This window comes from Eleutherodactylus coqui, chromosome 10 (genome assembly GCF_035609145.1).
Source record: "Eleutherodactylus coqui strain aEleCoq1 chromosome 10, aEleCoq1.hap1, whole genome shotgun sequence".
Classification (NCBI taxonomy): Eukaryota; Metazoa; Chordata; class Amphibia; order Anura; family Eleutherodactylidae; genus Eleutherodactylus; species Eleutherodactylus coqui.
Genome location: NC_089846.1, coordinates 64,582,816 through 64,598,890, shown reverse-complemented (window position 1 = coordinate 64,598,890; position 16,075 = coordinate 64,582,816). Strand labels below are relative to the sequence as shown.

At 44.3% G+C, this 16,075-nt stretch overlaps 1 protein-coding gene across 5 annotated transcripts in view; it reads right to left on the bottom strand.

Annotated features, from left to right (window-relative positions):
- The window catches only part of RELB (RELB proto-oncogene, NF-kB subunit), a 46,836-nt gene that overhangs the window by 16,233 nt on the left and 14,528 nt on the right, over positions 1 to 16,075 (bottom strand). For all 5 annotated transcript variants that reach the window (XM_066581161.1, XM_066581162.1, XM_066581165.1 and 2 more), the window contains 5 exons: positions 4,952 to 5,229; positions 3,461 to 3,621; positions 1,361 to 1,452; positions 745 to 876; positions 564 to 668 (listed from right to left, as the gene is read on the bottom strand). In XM_066581161.1, coding sequence (XP_066437258.1) covers positions 564 to 668; positions 745 to 876; positions 1,361 to 1,452; positions 3,461 to 3,621; positions 4,952 to 5,229 — 768 coding nt within the window. The remainder of the gene's footprint in view (positions 1 to 563; positions 669 to 744; positions 877 to 1,360; positions 1,453 to 3,460; positions 3,622 to 4,951; positions 5,230 to 16,075) is intronic.

The following is a 16,075-nucleotide window of genomic DNA, read 5'->3' as shown; positions in this document are numbered from 1 at the left end:
TCAACTCATTTTCCAGTTGCGTTCCATGAGCCATAACTTTTTCATTTTTCCATTGACACGGCGATATGAGGGCTTGTTTTTTGCGGGACAAGTTGTACTTTTTGATGGCACGATTCCGGCGATACCGAGTTTATACAGTTTTTTTTTGTTTTGCTATTTTTGTACATTTAAAACATTTTTTTTCTTAAGGCTGGATTCACACGAACGTATATCGGCTCGGTTTTCACGCCGAGAAATCTTCCGGGCTATATCGCTATGGGCAGTGGAGCTCGTCCTGGAAAATTTCCGGGCGTGCCACTCAAGGGGTTAAATGGAACCATTGAAAAAAAAAACTTATCCAACAAAAAAGCAAGCCCTCAGACAGCTATGTAAGCAAAGAAAGCGAGGAGATAAAAGCAAAAATGGAAACAAAAAAGTCAGTGTCCATAAGGGGTTAAAGGCACCCTGAGATCACAGATTTCATAATAAAAAAAAAATAAACTCCTACAGCAGTGAAATAACCCTGGTGTTACACATGCTGACAACAGATGGGCGTCCCAGGATCACACGTGCGGATCTCTCACCTTTCTGCACCTTGTCACACAGGATATAGATCTCCTCTCCACCTTCCGGGCGGCCGTGATCTTTATTCATCCGGCAGATCTTCAGTTCTGATGTGTTAGTGGATTCTGCAGGATGAGGAGGGAAAAGTTCAGCTCTGATACGAGAAAATACAGCGTAGCTCATATTTATCACGATGCTTACTTTTATCATAGACCGGCTCTGATAGGACAGGGCCCATAGTTATACACTGTCCTGCAGGTGTGGTATACCGGGCTTGGAAGCACAGCCGGACAACATTCAGATCCACCTCTTCATGGTGCCGCCACATGCCAGCTATTGAGAAAGGGAACAGTAAATGTAGAGAGAAGCCCCGATAATCACTATGGATAAATGACAGATATATATTACATACAGCTAGACTATAAAAAGGAAGACACAGATAGTTTGGATCCACATATATACACTGTATGGCCACTTTATTAGAAATCCCCATCTAGTAGTATGTTGGACCTCCTTCAGCCTACACCATTCTCTATATACTCTCCACACCTCTGCATGAGAAAACCCCACAATGACCTGGCCTCATTGGAAGTCACTCAGACCGCTGGATTCTCCTATACGATGTGGAATCTCACTGAAGCCAATTCACGGAAAACTCATCACTTGATTTTATGCTGCATTCTGGCATCACAGGTTTCAATTTCCATACAGGGAAGCACCAATTGTGAATTGGCTGGAGTCTCTAATAAAGTGCCCATTAAGTGTATAATGAACATCTAACTCCACCTTCCTCCTGGACTCGGTAGTCAGCGCTCACCACTGTATGGATCTATGCCCAAACTCAGTCTTTGCTTGACAGATGACTCAATTTCCTTCTTCCGAATACACTGGATACCCAGATTGCTAAAGCTAGAGGATGAAGAATAGAAGCAGTTTACTACTGGGCTCAAAACGTATGGTAGGAAGTCTACTCAATAACATTCTGTAGGCTTAAAAAGGCAATTCCACCCAAACTGCATAGATACCATATTACTTGCATTTGCGTCTTCCATTGCAGAGGAAATGTGATATAACATGGCACCCATTTATATTTATGGGTACATTTAATGTATTGTATAACTTGTGTAATTCTTTAGGGGGAGAGCTCAGAGTGAAAAACACATGAATTTTGTCATTGTTCTCTTTCATGTCGTTCACCATGTGATATAAATGACATAACAGTTTTCTGCAGGTTGGTAAGATTACAACAATCCCAGATCATATTTATTTTTATAGGTGTTTGCTAAACAAAAACCTGTTTTTGGAAAATGATTTGTTTTTGGCATCACATAATTCGAAGAGCCAGAACTTCCTTCTTCCTTATTTTCTCATGGAAGGAGCTGTGTGAGGAACTATCTTTTGGATGACAAGCTGTAACATAGTAATGTAGTATGTTAGGCCGAAAAAGGACATGTCCATCCAGTTCAGCCTATTACCCCCCAGTGTTGATATAAAGGAAGGCAAAAAATCCCAATGATGTAGAAGCCAATTTTCCTTATTTTAGGGGAGAAATTTCTTCCTGACTCCAATCAGGTAATTGGAATAATCCCTTGAACACCGACCCTACTGAAGCGATTAGGGTTTATAACATGTATTATAGTAATGCTCAAGAAAGGCGTCAAGGCCGCTCTTGAACTCTTTTCGAATTTGCCCCATCACCACGTCCTGAGGCAGAGGAGTTCCACAGTCTCACTGCTCTTACAGTAAAGAACCCCCTTCTATGTTGGTGTAGAAACCTTCTTTTCTCTAGACGTAGAGGATGCACCCTTGTTACAGTCACAGTCCTGGGTATAAATCGATGATAGGAGAGATCTCCATATTGTCCCCTGATATATTTCTACATAGTTATTAGATCACTTCTCCGCTGTCTTTTTTTCAAATGAAATAACCCCAATTTTGATCACCTCTCTGGGTATTGTAGTCCACGTATTCCATTTATTACTTTAGTTGCCTGCCTTTAAACCCGATCAAGCTCTGCTATGTCCTTCTTGAGTACCGGTGCCCAAAACTGTCCACAATATTCCATGTGTGGTCTGACCAGCAACTTCTAGTTTTCATTGATACCATTTTGGGGCACATATGACTTTTCTGATAACTTTTTTCTATAGCATTTACTATGCAGGATAAAAAGTGTGTTCAATTTATTTATTTTAATCTTTTAAAAGGAAAAAGTGCACAAAAAAAGATTTTTTAATTAATTAATTTTTTTAACATGGATTTTTTTTGGTGTGTTTTTATTTACATCCCTGTAGGGAACTTGAACCTGCAGACCCATGATCGCTCAAATAACACACTGCACACTTATACACTATTTGTATTCTTAATAATAATTATTATTATAATTATAATTATTATTATTATTATTATTATTCACCACTGCAACATATTGACCCTCTGTGTTTGGATGGCGGAGGGCTGATGATATCACAGGGAGAGCTCCCTCCCGGTTAACCCCATTGATGCCATGGTCAACAGACCCACGACGCAGATGGCGCAGGCTCAGCTCCTGAGCAATGTACATGCCGTAAATGTACAGCATATCGTGGGAACTCCCTCCTTCACATGACATACATGCATTTCTCTGTAGTCACAGCTTTAGGCTCATTGATAGATTAATTAGGCTAAGCAATTATCTCACCCTCATTTCCTGATGGTCCAACTGCTAGGGGCGTAAAGATAATGGGTGCAGAAGATACACCCGGGCCCTGGAGCCTAGAAGGTCTCTTCTGGATTAAAGTAGGCCAGTACCAAGATGTTGGGGGTCCATTGCAGATTTTGCCCGGCAGCTTCAAGTTACGTCTCTGTCTACTACAGATACGATATAAAGTGCAACACCATTGCAGCATTATTATACAAGCCCCTTAAAGCCTCCGCTCACCTATGCTGATTTATTCCATCATCAGGATGCAATGTGACCTCACAAATCCCATCATGGCAATCCTTACCCACAAGGCTGTGTGGGTGGATACGATAAGGAGGGTCTTTCCAAACCAGGCATATACTGACGTTAACATCATGAATTTCGTTGCAGTTCAACAACTAAAAAGTAACAACACAAGAAAGGTAACAAAACTGGAAGCGTGAGGAATCTCAGGTGCTTTCCGTAGGATGTGAAAGAGTAAACATACTACAATCTGAATAATCACACGATGAACGGTATAATGACTTTATAATAAAGTCCACTGCCATAAAACAGGCGTGCCGGGACATGAAGGCCAATGAAAGGCAAGACGACTGCCTACCACTGCAGTGGTAATTATACACAGGAAGGATATAGGGCAACGAGCCCTGGAGCTATGCCATCTTTCATGCATTCAAATTTTAAGGGTAACAACATGCTAAAAGGAAAATCAATGCTCCACCCTTGTAGCATAGGCTTGGTGGTCTCCAGCTGCTCTGTGAAGAACAATAGCCATTGTTGTCCCCACTTGTCATTATCCAAATGCAGCACTTGAGGACTTGTGTACGTGGTCACATGACCACATAATCAATGGCCACTGTGTACAAGGCGACACAAGTGTGATCATGTGAGGATGTAACCTTAATATAAAAGTAGAGCTAACCTTCAATCAAAACTTCTGACATGTCAGAAGTTTGTAAGATGGAGGTCTGGGCACTGAGGTGATCCCCACCGATCACTAAAAAGAACGGGCAGAAACGCTCATCTGAGTGCTGTGCCTGTTCGGCTGTCACTGGGAATGGGTTACGGACTCCTAGGGGCTCCTTGTTTCATGTTTTATATTACTATGCGATACCCATAATCATCTGTCATGACCTCCGAGCCTCATAAACTACGTTAGGAGGCTCAAAAGTGATGGAAGAGTAAGTTTGGGGGGGGGGGGGGGGGGGGGGGTTGTTTAATGCTCACCGTGTCCCCTCAAAGTTGGCGCATGCACACAGAGTAACTCTTTTCAGCCCGCTCTGTGAGCTTTCCCATTCATCTCTATGCAACAGCTGACTGAAAAGAGTCACTCTGTGTGCGTGCGCCAATTTCGAGGGGACACAGTTCTGGAACGGGGCACCCAGTGAGCATTAAAAACATCCCCCGGACTCCCCATTCCAAAATGAATGATGAGCGAGAAACAAACGATAATTCAGTCTTAAAGCACTCTTGGGATTTGCATTCAATAGGACCACCACAGATAGCCAAGTCCAACCCCTCCATACCACAGCAGTCCCATTGAACTGAACGAAGCAGAATAGTGCATATGCAACAGCTGCTCCGTTCATTCATGAATCCCTAGTTCTCGGGATAGGACCCAGCGAATTGGAGCCCCAATGAACAGCACATTATACCCTATCCTAGGAGTAGGGGGTAACTTCTTTTTGTGGGACAACCCCTTTAAAATTCATTAACAAAACTCTTTACCTGAATAGCAGGAAGCGTCTTGGTGTGATCAGTGCTGCTTTCTCCGAGGATACTGCCCGCCGACCTCCCCTCACATTGGTACCGAAAGCGCATCCCTCGCTGTTTTGGCTGTTCGGTAATTATTAGCTGTGGTGCTGGTGTGTTATGGCATGGGACCCAGCTTGGGGCGTCGGGTTCTGTTGCGGATGGCCATGGGGCGACAGTGACAGTGCTGAGCATGCTGAGTTCACGTGTCCATTGGGGTGAAGAGTCAGAGTTAATGTAATCCATAACTTCTTCTAGAAAAGAGGACAAAAACAAATGCGCATGATGCTCCACATGCCATTACATGACATCATGCTCCCCCATCTGGGGAATCCCAATTTATCATATTACAGCCTGCAAAATGTTACTTGAGTGCAACGCAGGACTCAGAATGCCCACATCATAAGAACCTTTGCATCCACCAATATAATCAGACTAAGGGGCAAATCTCTGCTGGATCGCCATCTTAGCAGCAATGAGTGCCCACCTCCTGGCTACATGCAAATAGAGATTACTTAACAGGGTTTTCTGGGACTTAAAGGGGTTGTCCCGCAAAAGCAAGTGGGGTAAAGTACTTCTGTATGGCCATATTAATGCACTGACCAGCTCTCCGGAGCAACCCCATTCAACAGAACAGAAGAGCAGACAGCGCAAGCGCGTCTAATCGAGGGAGAAGAAGGCTTTGGTCGACGCCATGGAGACGGGGACGCCAACACCGGAGGGGGTAAGTGTATAACTTCTGTATGGCCAATATTTAATGCACAATGTATATTACAAAGTGCATTAATACGGCCATACAGAAGTGCTTAACCCCACTTGCTTTTGCGGGACAACCCCTTTAAGTCTTAACCTATTTCCTATACATACTGTACATGTATGGGGCTGATTACCGAGGGAAGTTCAGAAGCTGTCCCCATCGGCAGTCCCACAATAAGATCACAGGGTACCGACGGCTGACACAGCAACCAGAAAGGCCGATCAGGACCTCCAGACCTGCCATGCACAGTGGCCTGTAAATGTGTCAGTTCATCAGGTTGTACGGTCAGTGATAAACTGACAATGTCAGAGGATACCCTGCAGTATATGAGTATTACTTACACATGCATAGCCTGCTCTCTCTCAAAAAATTAATCTGAAAGCACAATTTTTCCAATAAAACACCATTATTGGAAAAAAGAAAAAAACAAAAACAAACAAAAAAAAAAACACTCAAATTTGTTATTGACACGTTTAAAACAATCAGTACTATAAAATTATTATTTTTCTATTTATTCCATATGGTGAAGCCAATTAAAAGGGGGGAAAAAAGGCCAAAATTGCTGATTTTGATTATCCTGTCTCACAAAAAAGAGGAATAAAAAGCTATTAAAAAGGTCCCATACGTCTCAATATGGTACAAATGAAAAAAATCAGTTTGTACTGATGGCATATGCATATACCAGTGGACATACTAGAAATACGCAAGCTGGGAATACCCCTTTAGGTGACAAAAACAAGTGTCTTACTTTCTATTCTCTTCTTCTAGCTAGTGATAGATAATTCACAATAATTTGGTGACAACATGATTCTCATGAACTTGTGTCCTCCTCCAAAAAGATGTGAATTCCCCTTTATCCTGACTGCGCTCCAGGACTGCACATGTCTGACTGCATCTGTCATCGCTGGAAAAATAGTGATTATTTTACTTTTTCCACTGAGTCAGGATTACTCTTCCAGGCGCGATCGCATTTCCAAGACTCATGTGACTTTTACTTGGTCTTAACCTGCATGATGTACGTTATTTGACGGGTGCCAATTCTGAAAATGGGGTTTTTAGTAACACATAAGGAATGCAGCCTGTCAATTAAAAGTGTATACAGTCAGCTCATTGGCATCCTTCAGACATAAGGCACTAGAGCTTTATACGGGTTGTCCAGAATTAGAAAAGCATGTCTGCTTTCTTCAAAAACAGTGCCACTCCTATGCCCAAGATGTGTGCTGAAGCCACAAAGCCTGCCGCATGGAGCCAGGAAGAATTGGCAGGTGGTCAAGTCCTGTTCATTGCGCCCGTGACCTCTCAGCCAATCACAGACTTCAGCAGTAATTCCTTCATGGCCTGTCAAGCCTACGATTAGCTGACTAATCACATGCACAATGAACGGCACTTGACCAATTGCGGCTTCTTCTGGGTTTTGGAGCGGTAGGCATTGTGGCTCTAGTGCTAGATAGAGAGCCGCTGGAGCTAGGAAATATTCATTTTTTATTTTACTCCATTTTAAGTCAAAATTTTTTTTTAATTCTTGGAAAACCCCTTTTTCTTTCAAAGTATTTTTATTGCTTTTTTGTTAACATCACTTGTACAGTTATTTCAAATATCATCGTGACTTGGATAACGCTATGAATATTACAACTTATGAAAATTAAACTGCAATATGTCTCTATGCCGCGAATAATAAACTTCCTTTAACATCCAATTTCTATCGTCTGCGTTGTAACTTGTAGTTAACTTTTGCAACAGGGGACGGGATTAGTGGGGTAGGAGGGAGAGGGGGAGACAAACAGGGGAAGGTAGGGGTTAGTGCCGGGGCACTAGGTTGTGTACGTTATTTTGTCGTAGATACTCATGGTTCGTCCCATTCACTCACATGAACCCGTGTTTAGCTACCTCAGGAATCTAGGCGTGTTGCGTGTATCTATCCAGGCTGCCCACGTTCGGTAGAACTGGTCATATTCTGTCACCTCCTCCGCTAGCCTAAGTCTCTCCATGCGTTCAATCTCGTCCATCGCCCCTACCCAAGTGCTTCTGGGTATACCTGAACTCTGTTTCCAAAATCTCTGTATCACTTGCCTTGTGGCCATGATGAAGAATCTCAGTATACCTTTTTGGAGAGATGGAGCGTCGCCTGAGGAGATGGATAGAAGCGCCAGTTCAGGTGTTAATGTGAGTGGTTCTCTACTTACTGCTACAAACAGGCGTTCCATGTCTTGCCAGATGGGTGTCACCATTGGGCACTCCCACCAAATGTGTAACATTGAGCCGGCTCCTGCCCGGCAACGCCAGCACACGTTCGGGGATGAGGGGAACAATGCGTGTAGCTTCTCTGGAGTCATGTACCATCGTGATATGATCTTAAAAGTTTAGCTCTTGGAGCCTACTGGAGACAGACATTTTATGTGTGTGTTGGAATGCCCTGCTCCAGAGCTCCTCGGGGACCGGCCTGCCCAGCGTCTCCTCCCAGGCTCTTATCCACCTGGGTTGGTGATTTTCCAAGCTCTCATCCAGTAACTGATTGTAGAGTATTGAGACTGTGTGTCTAGGGGTTTCTGTGGCACAGCATAGTTTCTCGAAGGGAGTATAGCTCGTGTTCCATCCCGAGCTCGGTTTAATCTTTTTTAGGTAGCTACGTATTTGAAGGTATTGCATCCACGAGCCCGGGGGGGCCCCCCGTGTTCCCCCCAGGGACACTAGATATCGCATGCCTCCGGGTTCTACCAACTCTCCCACCCTAGCCTCCCCTCCTGATGGCATGAATCCCAGTCTGCGCGCCGATAGTGTCGCCGGGAGTTGAGGATTCCCAACTAATGGTGTGAGGGGCCCTGGGACTGCTATCCTGCATCCTCCCCTCCACGCTCCCAGCATTGTTCGTGTCATGCTTGATGCGTCTGCCTTTTCCCAATTGGTATTTCCTGGGATCCAGAAGACCCCCCTTGTCTCCACGATATTGTTTTCAGTCTCTATCTGCACCCAGAGTTTGTCTGTCCTATGGTGGAATAGATCTAGAATTAAGGTGCCTATGGTCGCTTTGTGGTATAAACGCAAGTCCGGGAGTCCCCCCCCCCCCCCCCCCCCTTTTTTCTTCTGTTTTGTGAGACTTTTGTAGCTGAGTCTTTTGGCCTCTCCCTTCCATATGAACTTGAGCAGTTGACTTCTCAAGCTATTGAGGAAGTTACTCGGGGGGTTACATGGTGCGGTTTGGAAGATGTATAACAATCTTGGAAGAATGTCCATCTTAATCGTGTTCATTTTGCCAAACCATGATAGTGGGGCACTCGTCCATCTCTCCATATCCCCTTTCAGGGTTGTTAGAATGGGTTTATAGTTCAGCTCATATATCTGGGATAGATCTGATGGGATGTGGACCCCCAGGTATTTGAATGAGTTATATTTCCAAAGGAATGGGAAAACCGCCGCTAGGTCGTCGGCCTCCCTTCTGGGAATCGATACGTTGAGTATCACTGACTTCTGGGCATTGATTTTATAATTGCTGAGTTTGCCAAATTCTGTAAATTCCTGAATGATGTTGGGAAGGCCTATTCGGGGCTCAGCTGCGTAGATTAAGAGATCGTCCGCGAAGAGTGAGGTTTTGTGTTCTTCACCTCCCACCCTTAGGCCCTTAATCGAGGGATTACTTCTGATGGCATTAGCTAGTGTTTCCATCACTAGTATATAAAGGGTAGGGGATAGGGGGGCACCCCTGACGCGTGCCGTTCTTGATCTCAAAGGGGTCAGATAGGTTGCCATTGACCCTAACCTGTGCCGAGGAGCCTCTATATAGTGCCATGATCCAAGCTAATGTCCTAGGTCCCATACCGATTTTCTGGAGTGTCGCCTCCAAAAATCTCCAGCTTACCCTGTCGAACGCTTTTTCTGTGTCGACAGAGAGCAAGCATACTGGGACTTTCTTCCTCTTTACCCAATCTATCAGGGACAGGGTCCTGGCGGCGTTGTCTCTGGCCTTTCTTCCCGGTACGAAGCCGACCTGATCCCCGTGTATAAGTCGGGGAATCAAGGTGCTCAACCGGTTCGCTATGATTTTGGAGAAAATTTTTAAGTCGCAGTTTATGAGCGATATCGGGCGGTAGTTGCCACACGCTAATGGGTCTTTCCCCGGTTTGGGGATTAGGACTATATGTGCCTGCAGGGCCTGTGGAGGGAAGGGGCAGCCCCGGGACACCGCATTGAAGGCCCTCAAGATCATGTCCAAGACCAAGCTCCGGAAAACAGCTTTTTAAAAAGGACCCATTAGGGTTCGCTGGGAATTTCTTGAGGCAGCCCTCAAGCAGATAGGGTTGGGTGCTAAATTCTTGTCTAGAACACTTGCTCTTTACACTTGCACCACAGCCAGGGTTAGGATAAATGGCACACTCTCCTCCCCCATCCACATCGGGAATGGTACCAGGCAGGGCTGCCCCGTCCCCTCTGCTGTACGTCTTTAGTGATGGAGCATCTAGCGACGGCAATTAGAAATAACTCGATCAGCGGACTGACAGTGGGGGGGGACCCAATATAAAGCGGCCTTATACGCTGACGATGTATTGCTATATATTACACAACCCCGCATCACTCTGCCCTCCTTGATTGAAGAATTTGAAAAATTTGGCCACCTATCCAATTTTAAAATTAACTACAGCAAAACTGAAGCCCTAAATATATCCTTTGGCCCAGAAACAAAAAAAACATAATAGAACACTTTCCCTTTAAATGACAACAAGAGGCTATAAAATATTTAGGAATACATATTCCATCAGATCACTTCAAACTATTCTCCATGAACTACTCTACCCTACTGGACCGCACTCTAAAAGACCTCTCCGCCTATTCCACCAGAGTCTTGTCATGGTTTGGGAGGATACATACCATTAAAATGGATGTCCTACCCCGATTCTTATACACTTTTCAAGCCATCCCAATTACGGTACCCCAAACATTTTTTAACAAACTGAAGTCGGCCCTGATCAGATTCGTTTGGGGGGGGGGGGGGGGCAAAGACCACGAGTAAGCACGTGCACGTTATCGTACCCCAAATCAAAAGGAGGAACTGGTTTACCCGACTTCAAAAACTATCATACGGCAGCGATTCTTACACACCTGCTAGACTGGCACTATCACACCAACAACAAACAATGGATAGCACTAGAACAAACAGACAGTACAATCCCTCTGAGGCTACTCCCATGGGTGAAAAAAAAGAGCATAGGGCCCAAGCGATAGGTTCCAACTACTTCCCAAGGGGTACACTTAGATTATGGGATGTACAAACACGTCAACAGATACTGTCCAGGGAAAATAGCCCTTTGACGCCATTATTTAATAACCCAGCTTTCCCACTAGAGAGGGAGCGAGAACACTTTCTGGGTTGGGAGAATTGGGAGGATACCAGGGTCCAGCAGGTCCTGGGTGGGCAATCAATTCCCTCTCTGCAGGAACTCAAACACCGATTCGGAGATATTTGTATCTCTTGGCTTGAGTATTTCCAGTTACGCTCCTTCCTTGCTCCTTGGGAGGGAAGCGACACCCTGGGCTTGGAATTGACATCCTTCGAGGGGTTGTTTGAGTTGCGGTCCCCTCCGGAGCACGTATTATCGCAAATATATTGCCTCCTGATGCAAGAGCATAGTCGCACAAGCCCAAGTTTCAAGTGGGCCTGGGAGCAGGAGCTGGGGGGAAGAAATCACACAGAGCGACTGGCAAAAATCATTTATTTTCACATACAAATTGACCATGGCATGCGCTGCTCAGGAGAAAGGGTACAAGGTGTTGGCTAGATGGTACAGATACCCGACGCGACTCCATACGATATTCCCCTCGGTGTCGGACATGTGTTGGCGCTGTGGGACTAATAGAGGCACTCTGCTACATGTCTGGTGGGGTTGTGATAAATTGCGGCCCTTCTGGAACAGGGTGTTTACCACCTATAACTCAATGTGCAGAAAATCTGTTAGCAATACCCCGCAGACAGCCCTCCTATCTCCATTCTACCGGGCTCCATTAGTGCGCAAAAGGGAGATCTGCTCCGTTTCTGTATTGCAGCAGCCAGAGCAGTCATCCATCGCCACTGGCGAACCACACAAGTCCCCTCAATGAGGGAGTGGCAGCAAGAAATGTCATACCTTAACCATATGGAGGAGTTATGTGCGGAGCACTCTCGAGAGCCCGAAAAACAAAAGGAAAAAAAAAACAGAAAGACCTGGTAACCCTGGATTATGATTGAATCCTCAGCAGAGTTTACCAGCCTGTTCTACTAGACTCATGAGCCCTGAAGGGGACACAGGCCCCTTGGAGTTAGGGACCGACAGGAAGGCGCTCAAGGTGCCCCCCTTTCTTTCTAGGTATATACCCCCCACTTTTTTTTTTCCTTGTTGTTGTCGTTGTCTTGTCTGTGTATATGTGCTTGGTGTGTTATTGTCGAGGTGCCTTGTTCTGTCATATCCGTTTAACTCGCTTAGATTGGTTCTATATCTTTCCCCTCCTTTTTTCTTCCTTTCATGTCTTTCTTCTTCTCTCTTTCTAATGAAAAGGATTTCCATCATATATATTGCAACACTCATTACGACGTAGACCCCACCTCTACTTTCAGTTAGTTATGCGTTGATATAGTAAAAGAATAGTTGATTGGGGGGAGGTGGTCTGGGGATCATCCTTGGGCTAGACAAATTGACTGTTCTATTTGTTGTTCACAAGAAGACGTGCCTAATTGTTGTACAATGTGAATTTAAGGCCCTGCGAGACCTGTTTCCATTTTCCCTTTTTTTGTTTTTTTATTTCTATTCTTATTGCTATTTTCTAATGTTTGTAAAATATTTTGAAAAACGTAATAAAAAGAGATTAAACATAAAAAGGACCCATCGCCTCTCCTGACATGTCCATTTTAGTAATTACCAGTGTTCCCCGTGAAATAACTATTCTAGAACATCTCCTCCTATAAGTATGTTATGCTGTTCCTCAGTTATGTCTTCTAGAAATGTATGAGCAAATTGACAACTGGGCATTATCATTTCCACTGCCATAAAAAGTTCCCTTGAAGTGAATGGGAACTTGGCCTGCAATACCAAGTCTTGCCACTGCAGTGGGAACAGAGCTGTCTGCTTCCTGCAGATATCAGCTCAGCACACAAGTGCACTGGCCTGCAAACAGCTGATCAATAGGAATCCCAGGCAGCAGAAGCCTGCTAATCTAATATTGACAATCTATAGTTTACAACCTCTTTAATTAATCATTTATATAGTTCCAAGAGAAGTAATAGCGGAATGGGGTTTTTTCATGGTTAGAAAGATCTCTTGACAATAAGCTGATCACAGATGTCCTGCTGCCTGTAATCTGTGGGGGAATTCAGCAGCAAGTGTTCAGCTGCTCTTCAGCACACCAAGAGGGGAAATTAAGCATTACACCATGTCCATTAAAATCAATGGATGGTCTAATGTAATGCATGGATGTCCCAGGTTTTCCAGAGCAAGATGCTCTATGCAGCCACACTCTGCTCTGACTAATTGATGGATGTTACAAATGGGGGCTGGGGCCTAATACCCTCATAGGTTATTTAACAATGGGTTTTCATAACTTTTTAGGAGTCCTTACGTTTTAGAAGAAGGGTAAATAGGACTGGTAGATCTTTTAAACACAGAGTTAGACCAGTTGATTGAACAGTACTGGTGGTAGACATCTTAGAGGGGTTTTCCATGACTACACTATTGATGACCTGTCAATTGTTGGGGTTCTGTCGTTTAGGACCCCCGCTGATCAGCTGATTAAAAAGACCTTGGCACTTGGGAGAGTGCTGTGGCCCGTGATGTCAGGTTTATTAGTTGTATGGCCTGAAAGTAGCTGCATACATCTGAAGTGACTGGGACTGAGCTGAAACACTAGGCACCGCCACTATACAATGTATGACATGGTCACTGGTATAGACTAAACTGACAGACACGGTCACCAGAACGCCACTTCTATCAGCTGCTCGGTGGGGATTCTGAGCAGCGGACCCCTGCAGATCAACTATAAAGGACTATCCTGAAGATAGGTAATCAATAGTACAGTCCCGGGAAAACCTCTTTAATCTAACTTTCCATTATCTGATATACATGAACGTAGCGATAGTGTTTGAGGAGTCAGTAATGGCCATACCAGTTTGTTGGTATCCAAAGATAAACATCAAGAAACATCACACCAAAAAACAATTATCAAACATCTGGTGTTACATGATCAATAGGCAACACCTTCCAAATATCAAAGACATTTACATATCCAATAATCCGTACATCCCCTATCTGGCTGTGTCTTGCTAGGTTACGTGTCAACATGTGAAGATGATTGATGTTGTTTAGATGGCAAGTTCAGAAATCCCCTTAATTATGTAACTAGAGCCAGTGACACAGGTCAATCCTCTGGAAAGTAGGAAAGTACCCCTAAAGTACAGATGCTACCAGCCAAATGGACGTCAATCTTTGCAATGCGTGATCAAATGTAATGTATTATGTACGTAACGAGGTATGGCTTACATGAATGGAAAAGGCAAAGTTCAAGGAGACCTGAATTTGACATACCCACAATATTTATAACAGGAATGATAATGAATGGCCACTTCATTAGAGACCCCCGGCCCTTTCACGATTGGAGCTTCTCTGTATGAAAATTAGACCCGTGACCCGAGAGTGCAGCATAAAATCAAGTGAGATCAGTTTCAGTGTGTATCCACATTACATGGGAAAATCCAGCAATCTGAGCGACTTCCAACAAGGCCGGGTCATTGGTGCTAGAATATCAGGGGCCAGGATTGCACTGCCAAACTTGTGGCGTTTTCTCGTGCAGCGGTGTGGAGAGTATATCAAGAATGGTGTGATCGAAAAAAAAATGTCCAGTGAAAGGGGATGCTGTGGATGAAAACAACTACTCAACGAAAAATATCAGAAGGGGATGTCAAGAATTATTCTGATGAGCAGATGCTGCAGAGTCAAGCAAATTGCAGCCGAATACAACACTGGTGCTCCAACTAATGTGTCTGAACACACAACTCATCGTTCCTTATGTATGGGATATAAAAGACGACCGGTTCCAATGCCATTGTGTCTAAGAGAAACAGAAAGGTGAGACTCAGGTGGGAAAAAAGAACACAAAAATTGTATCACTACACAGTGGAAAAACATCACCTGGTCAGAGGAGTCCAGATTTCTGTTGCACTGTGCTGATGGGAAAGTCAGATTGTGGCACAAGCAGCATGAATCGATGAACCCTTCCTGTCAAATGGCAACAGTTCAGGCTGGTAGTGGTAGAGTAATAGTGTACGTAATGTTTTCTGGCTCATCCTGAGTCCCTCTGATACCAGAGGATGGACACCACAAGGAACTGCTGCAGTTCTGATGGCCATAGGTGGTCCAACACACTACTAAATGTGGGTCGCTAATAAAATGACCAGTGTATAAGTAGTTGTGCTGCAGCTGTTTTAGAAACTTATTTCAGGTCAAACTACAAAAACAGTGGAAAAATTTGCATACTGAAAACTAAAGGCAGAACTTCCAAGTAGTTGCTTTATTCTGGCTCTGACTACAGAGTTCTCTATAACCCTTGGTGGCCATCATATTAAAGAGGTTGTCTTCTCTTGACAATTCTTTTGTTAGGAGGATCTACACACTGTTACAGTTTTGTAGTTTTGACAAGCTTCACCTGTATTAGCTGCGGAACTGCAGGGCAAACCTATTGCCCCATGTAGGTTTTATTCTGAAATGCTGTGGCATTCCAGAGCAAAAAAATGACTTTGAAGTTTGACTCAGGAACAGAGAATTCTTTATTTATTTATAATATTTAGTTATTTAGGCCTCTCCCCCACCCCCCAGCATGTAGAGTGACAGCTCTCTCCCTATATACAAAAGGGAAAAGAGGTGTCAATTTTCATGCTGCAGTCGGGGAAGGGGGAAGGGGGGGGGGGGGGGAGAAGCCATTCACCCCGTCTGTTGCTTTTAATTCTGTAGGTGGTGGTCCAAGGATTCCCATAGGAGTTAGATTGCCTATGGACGGGTTTTCAACCACTTAAAGTAAACAGTTTCCACTGACTGACAGAAAGCACAGATCTTGATAACTGAGTGTCTCTAAAGGTACCCATACACCTTCAACGACTGTCTCAGCTCAAATGTACGTTCGTGTGTTTAGGGAAGTAAGCTACAGCCCGACAGCTCTGGTGTCAACTTATCTCCCAAGAAACAAAAAGATTGAGTCGCCCTTCATAAAAATCTGAGTGTCATCGCCCCACCATTATCAGCAGGTTTGGATGACTAAAATTGTAATGCGTATAGGGGCCTTTACTCTATTGCCTATGGGTCCACATACACCAGGGGTCCGCACTGACAGGAAGG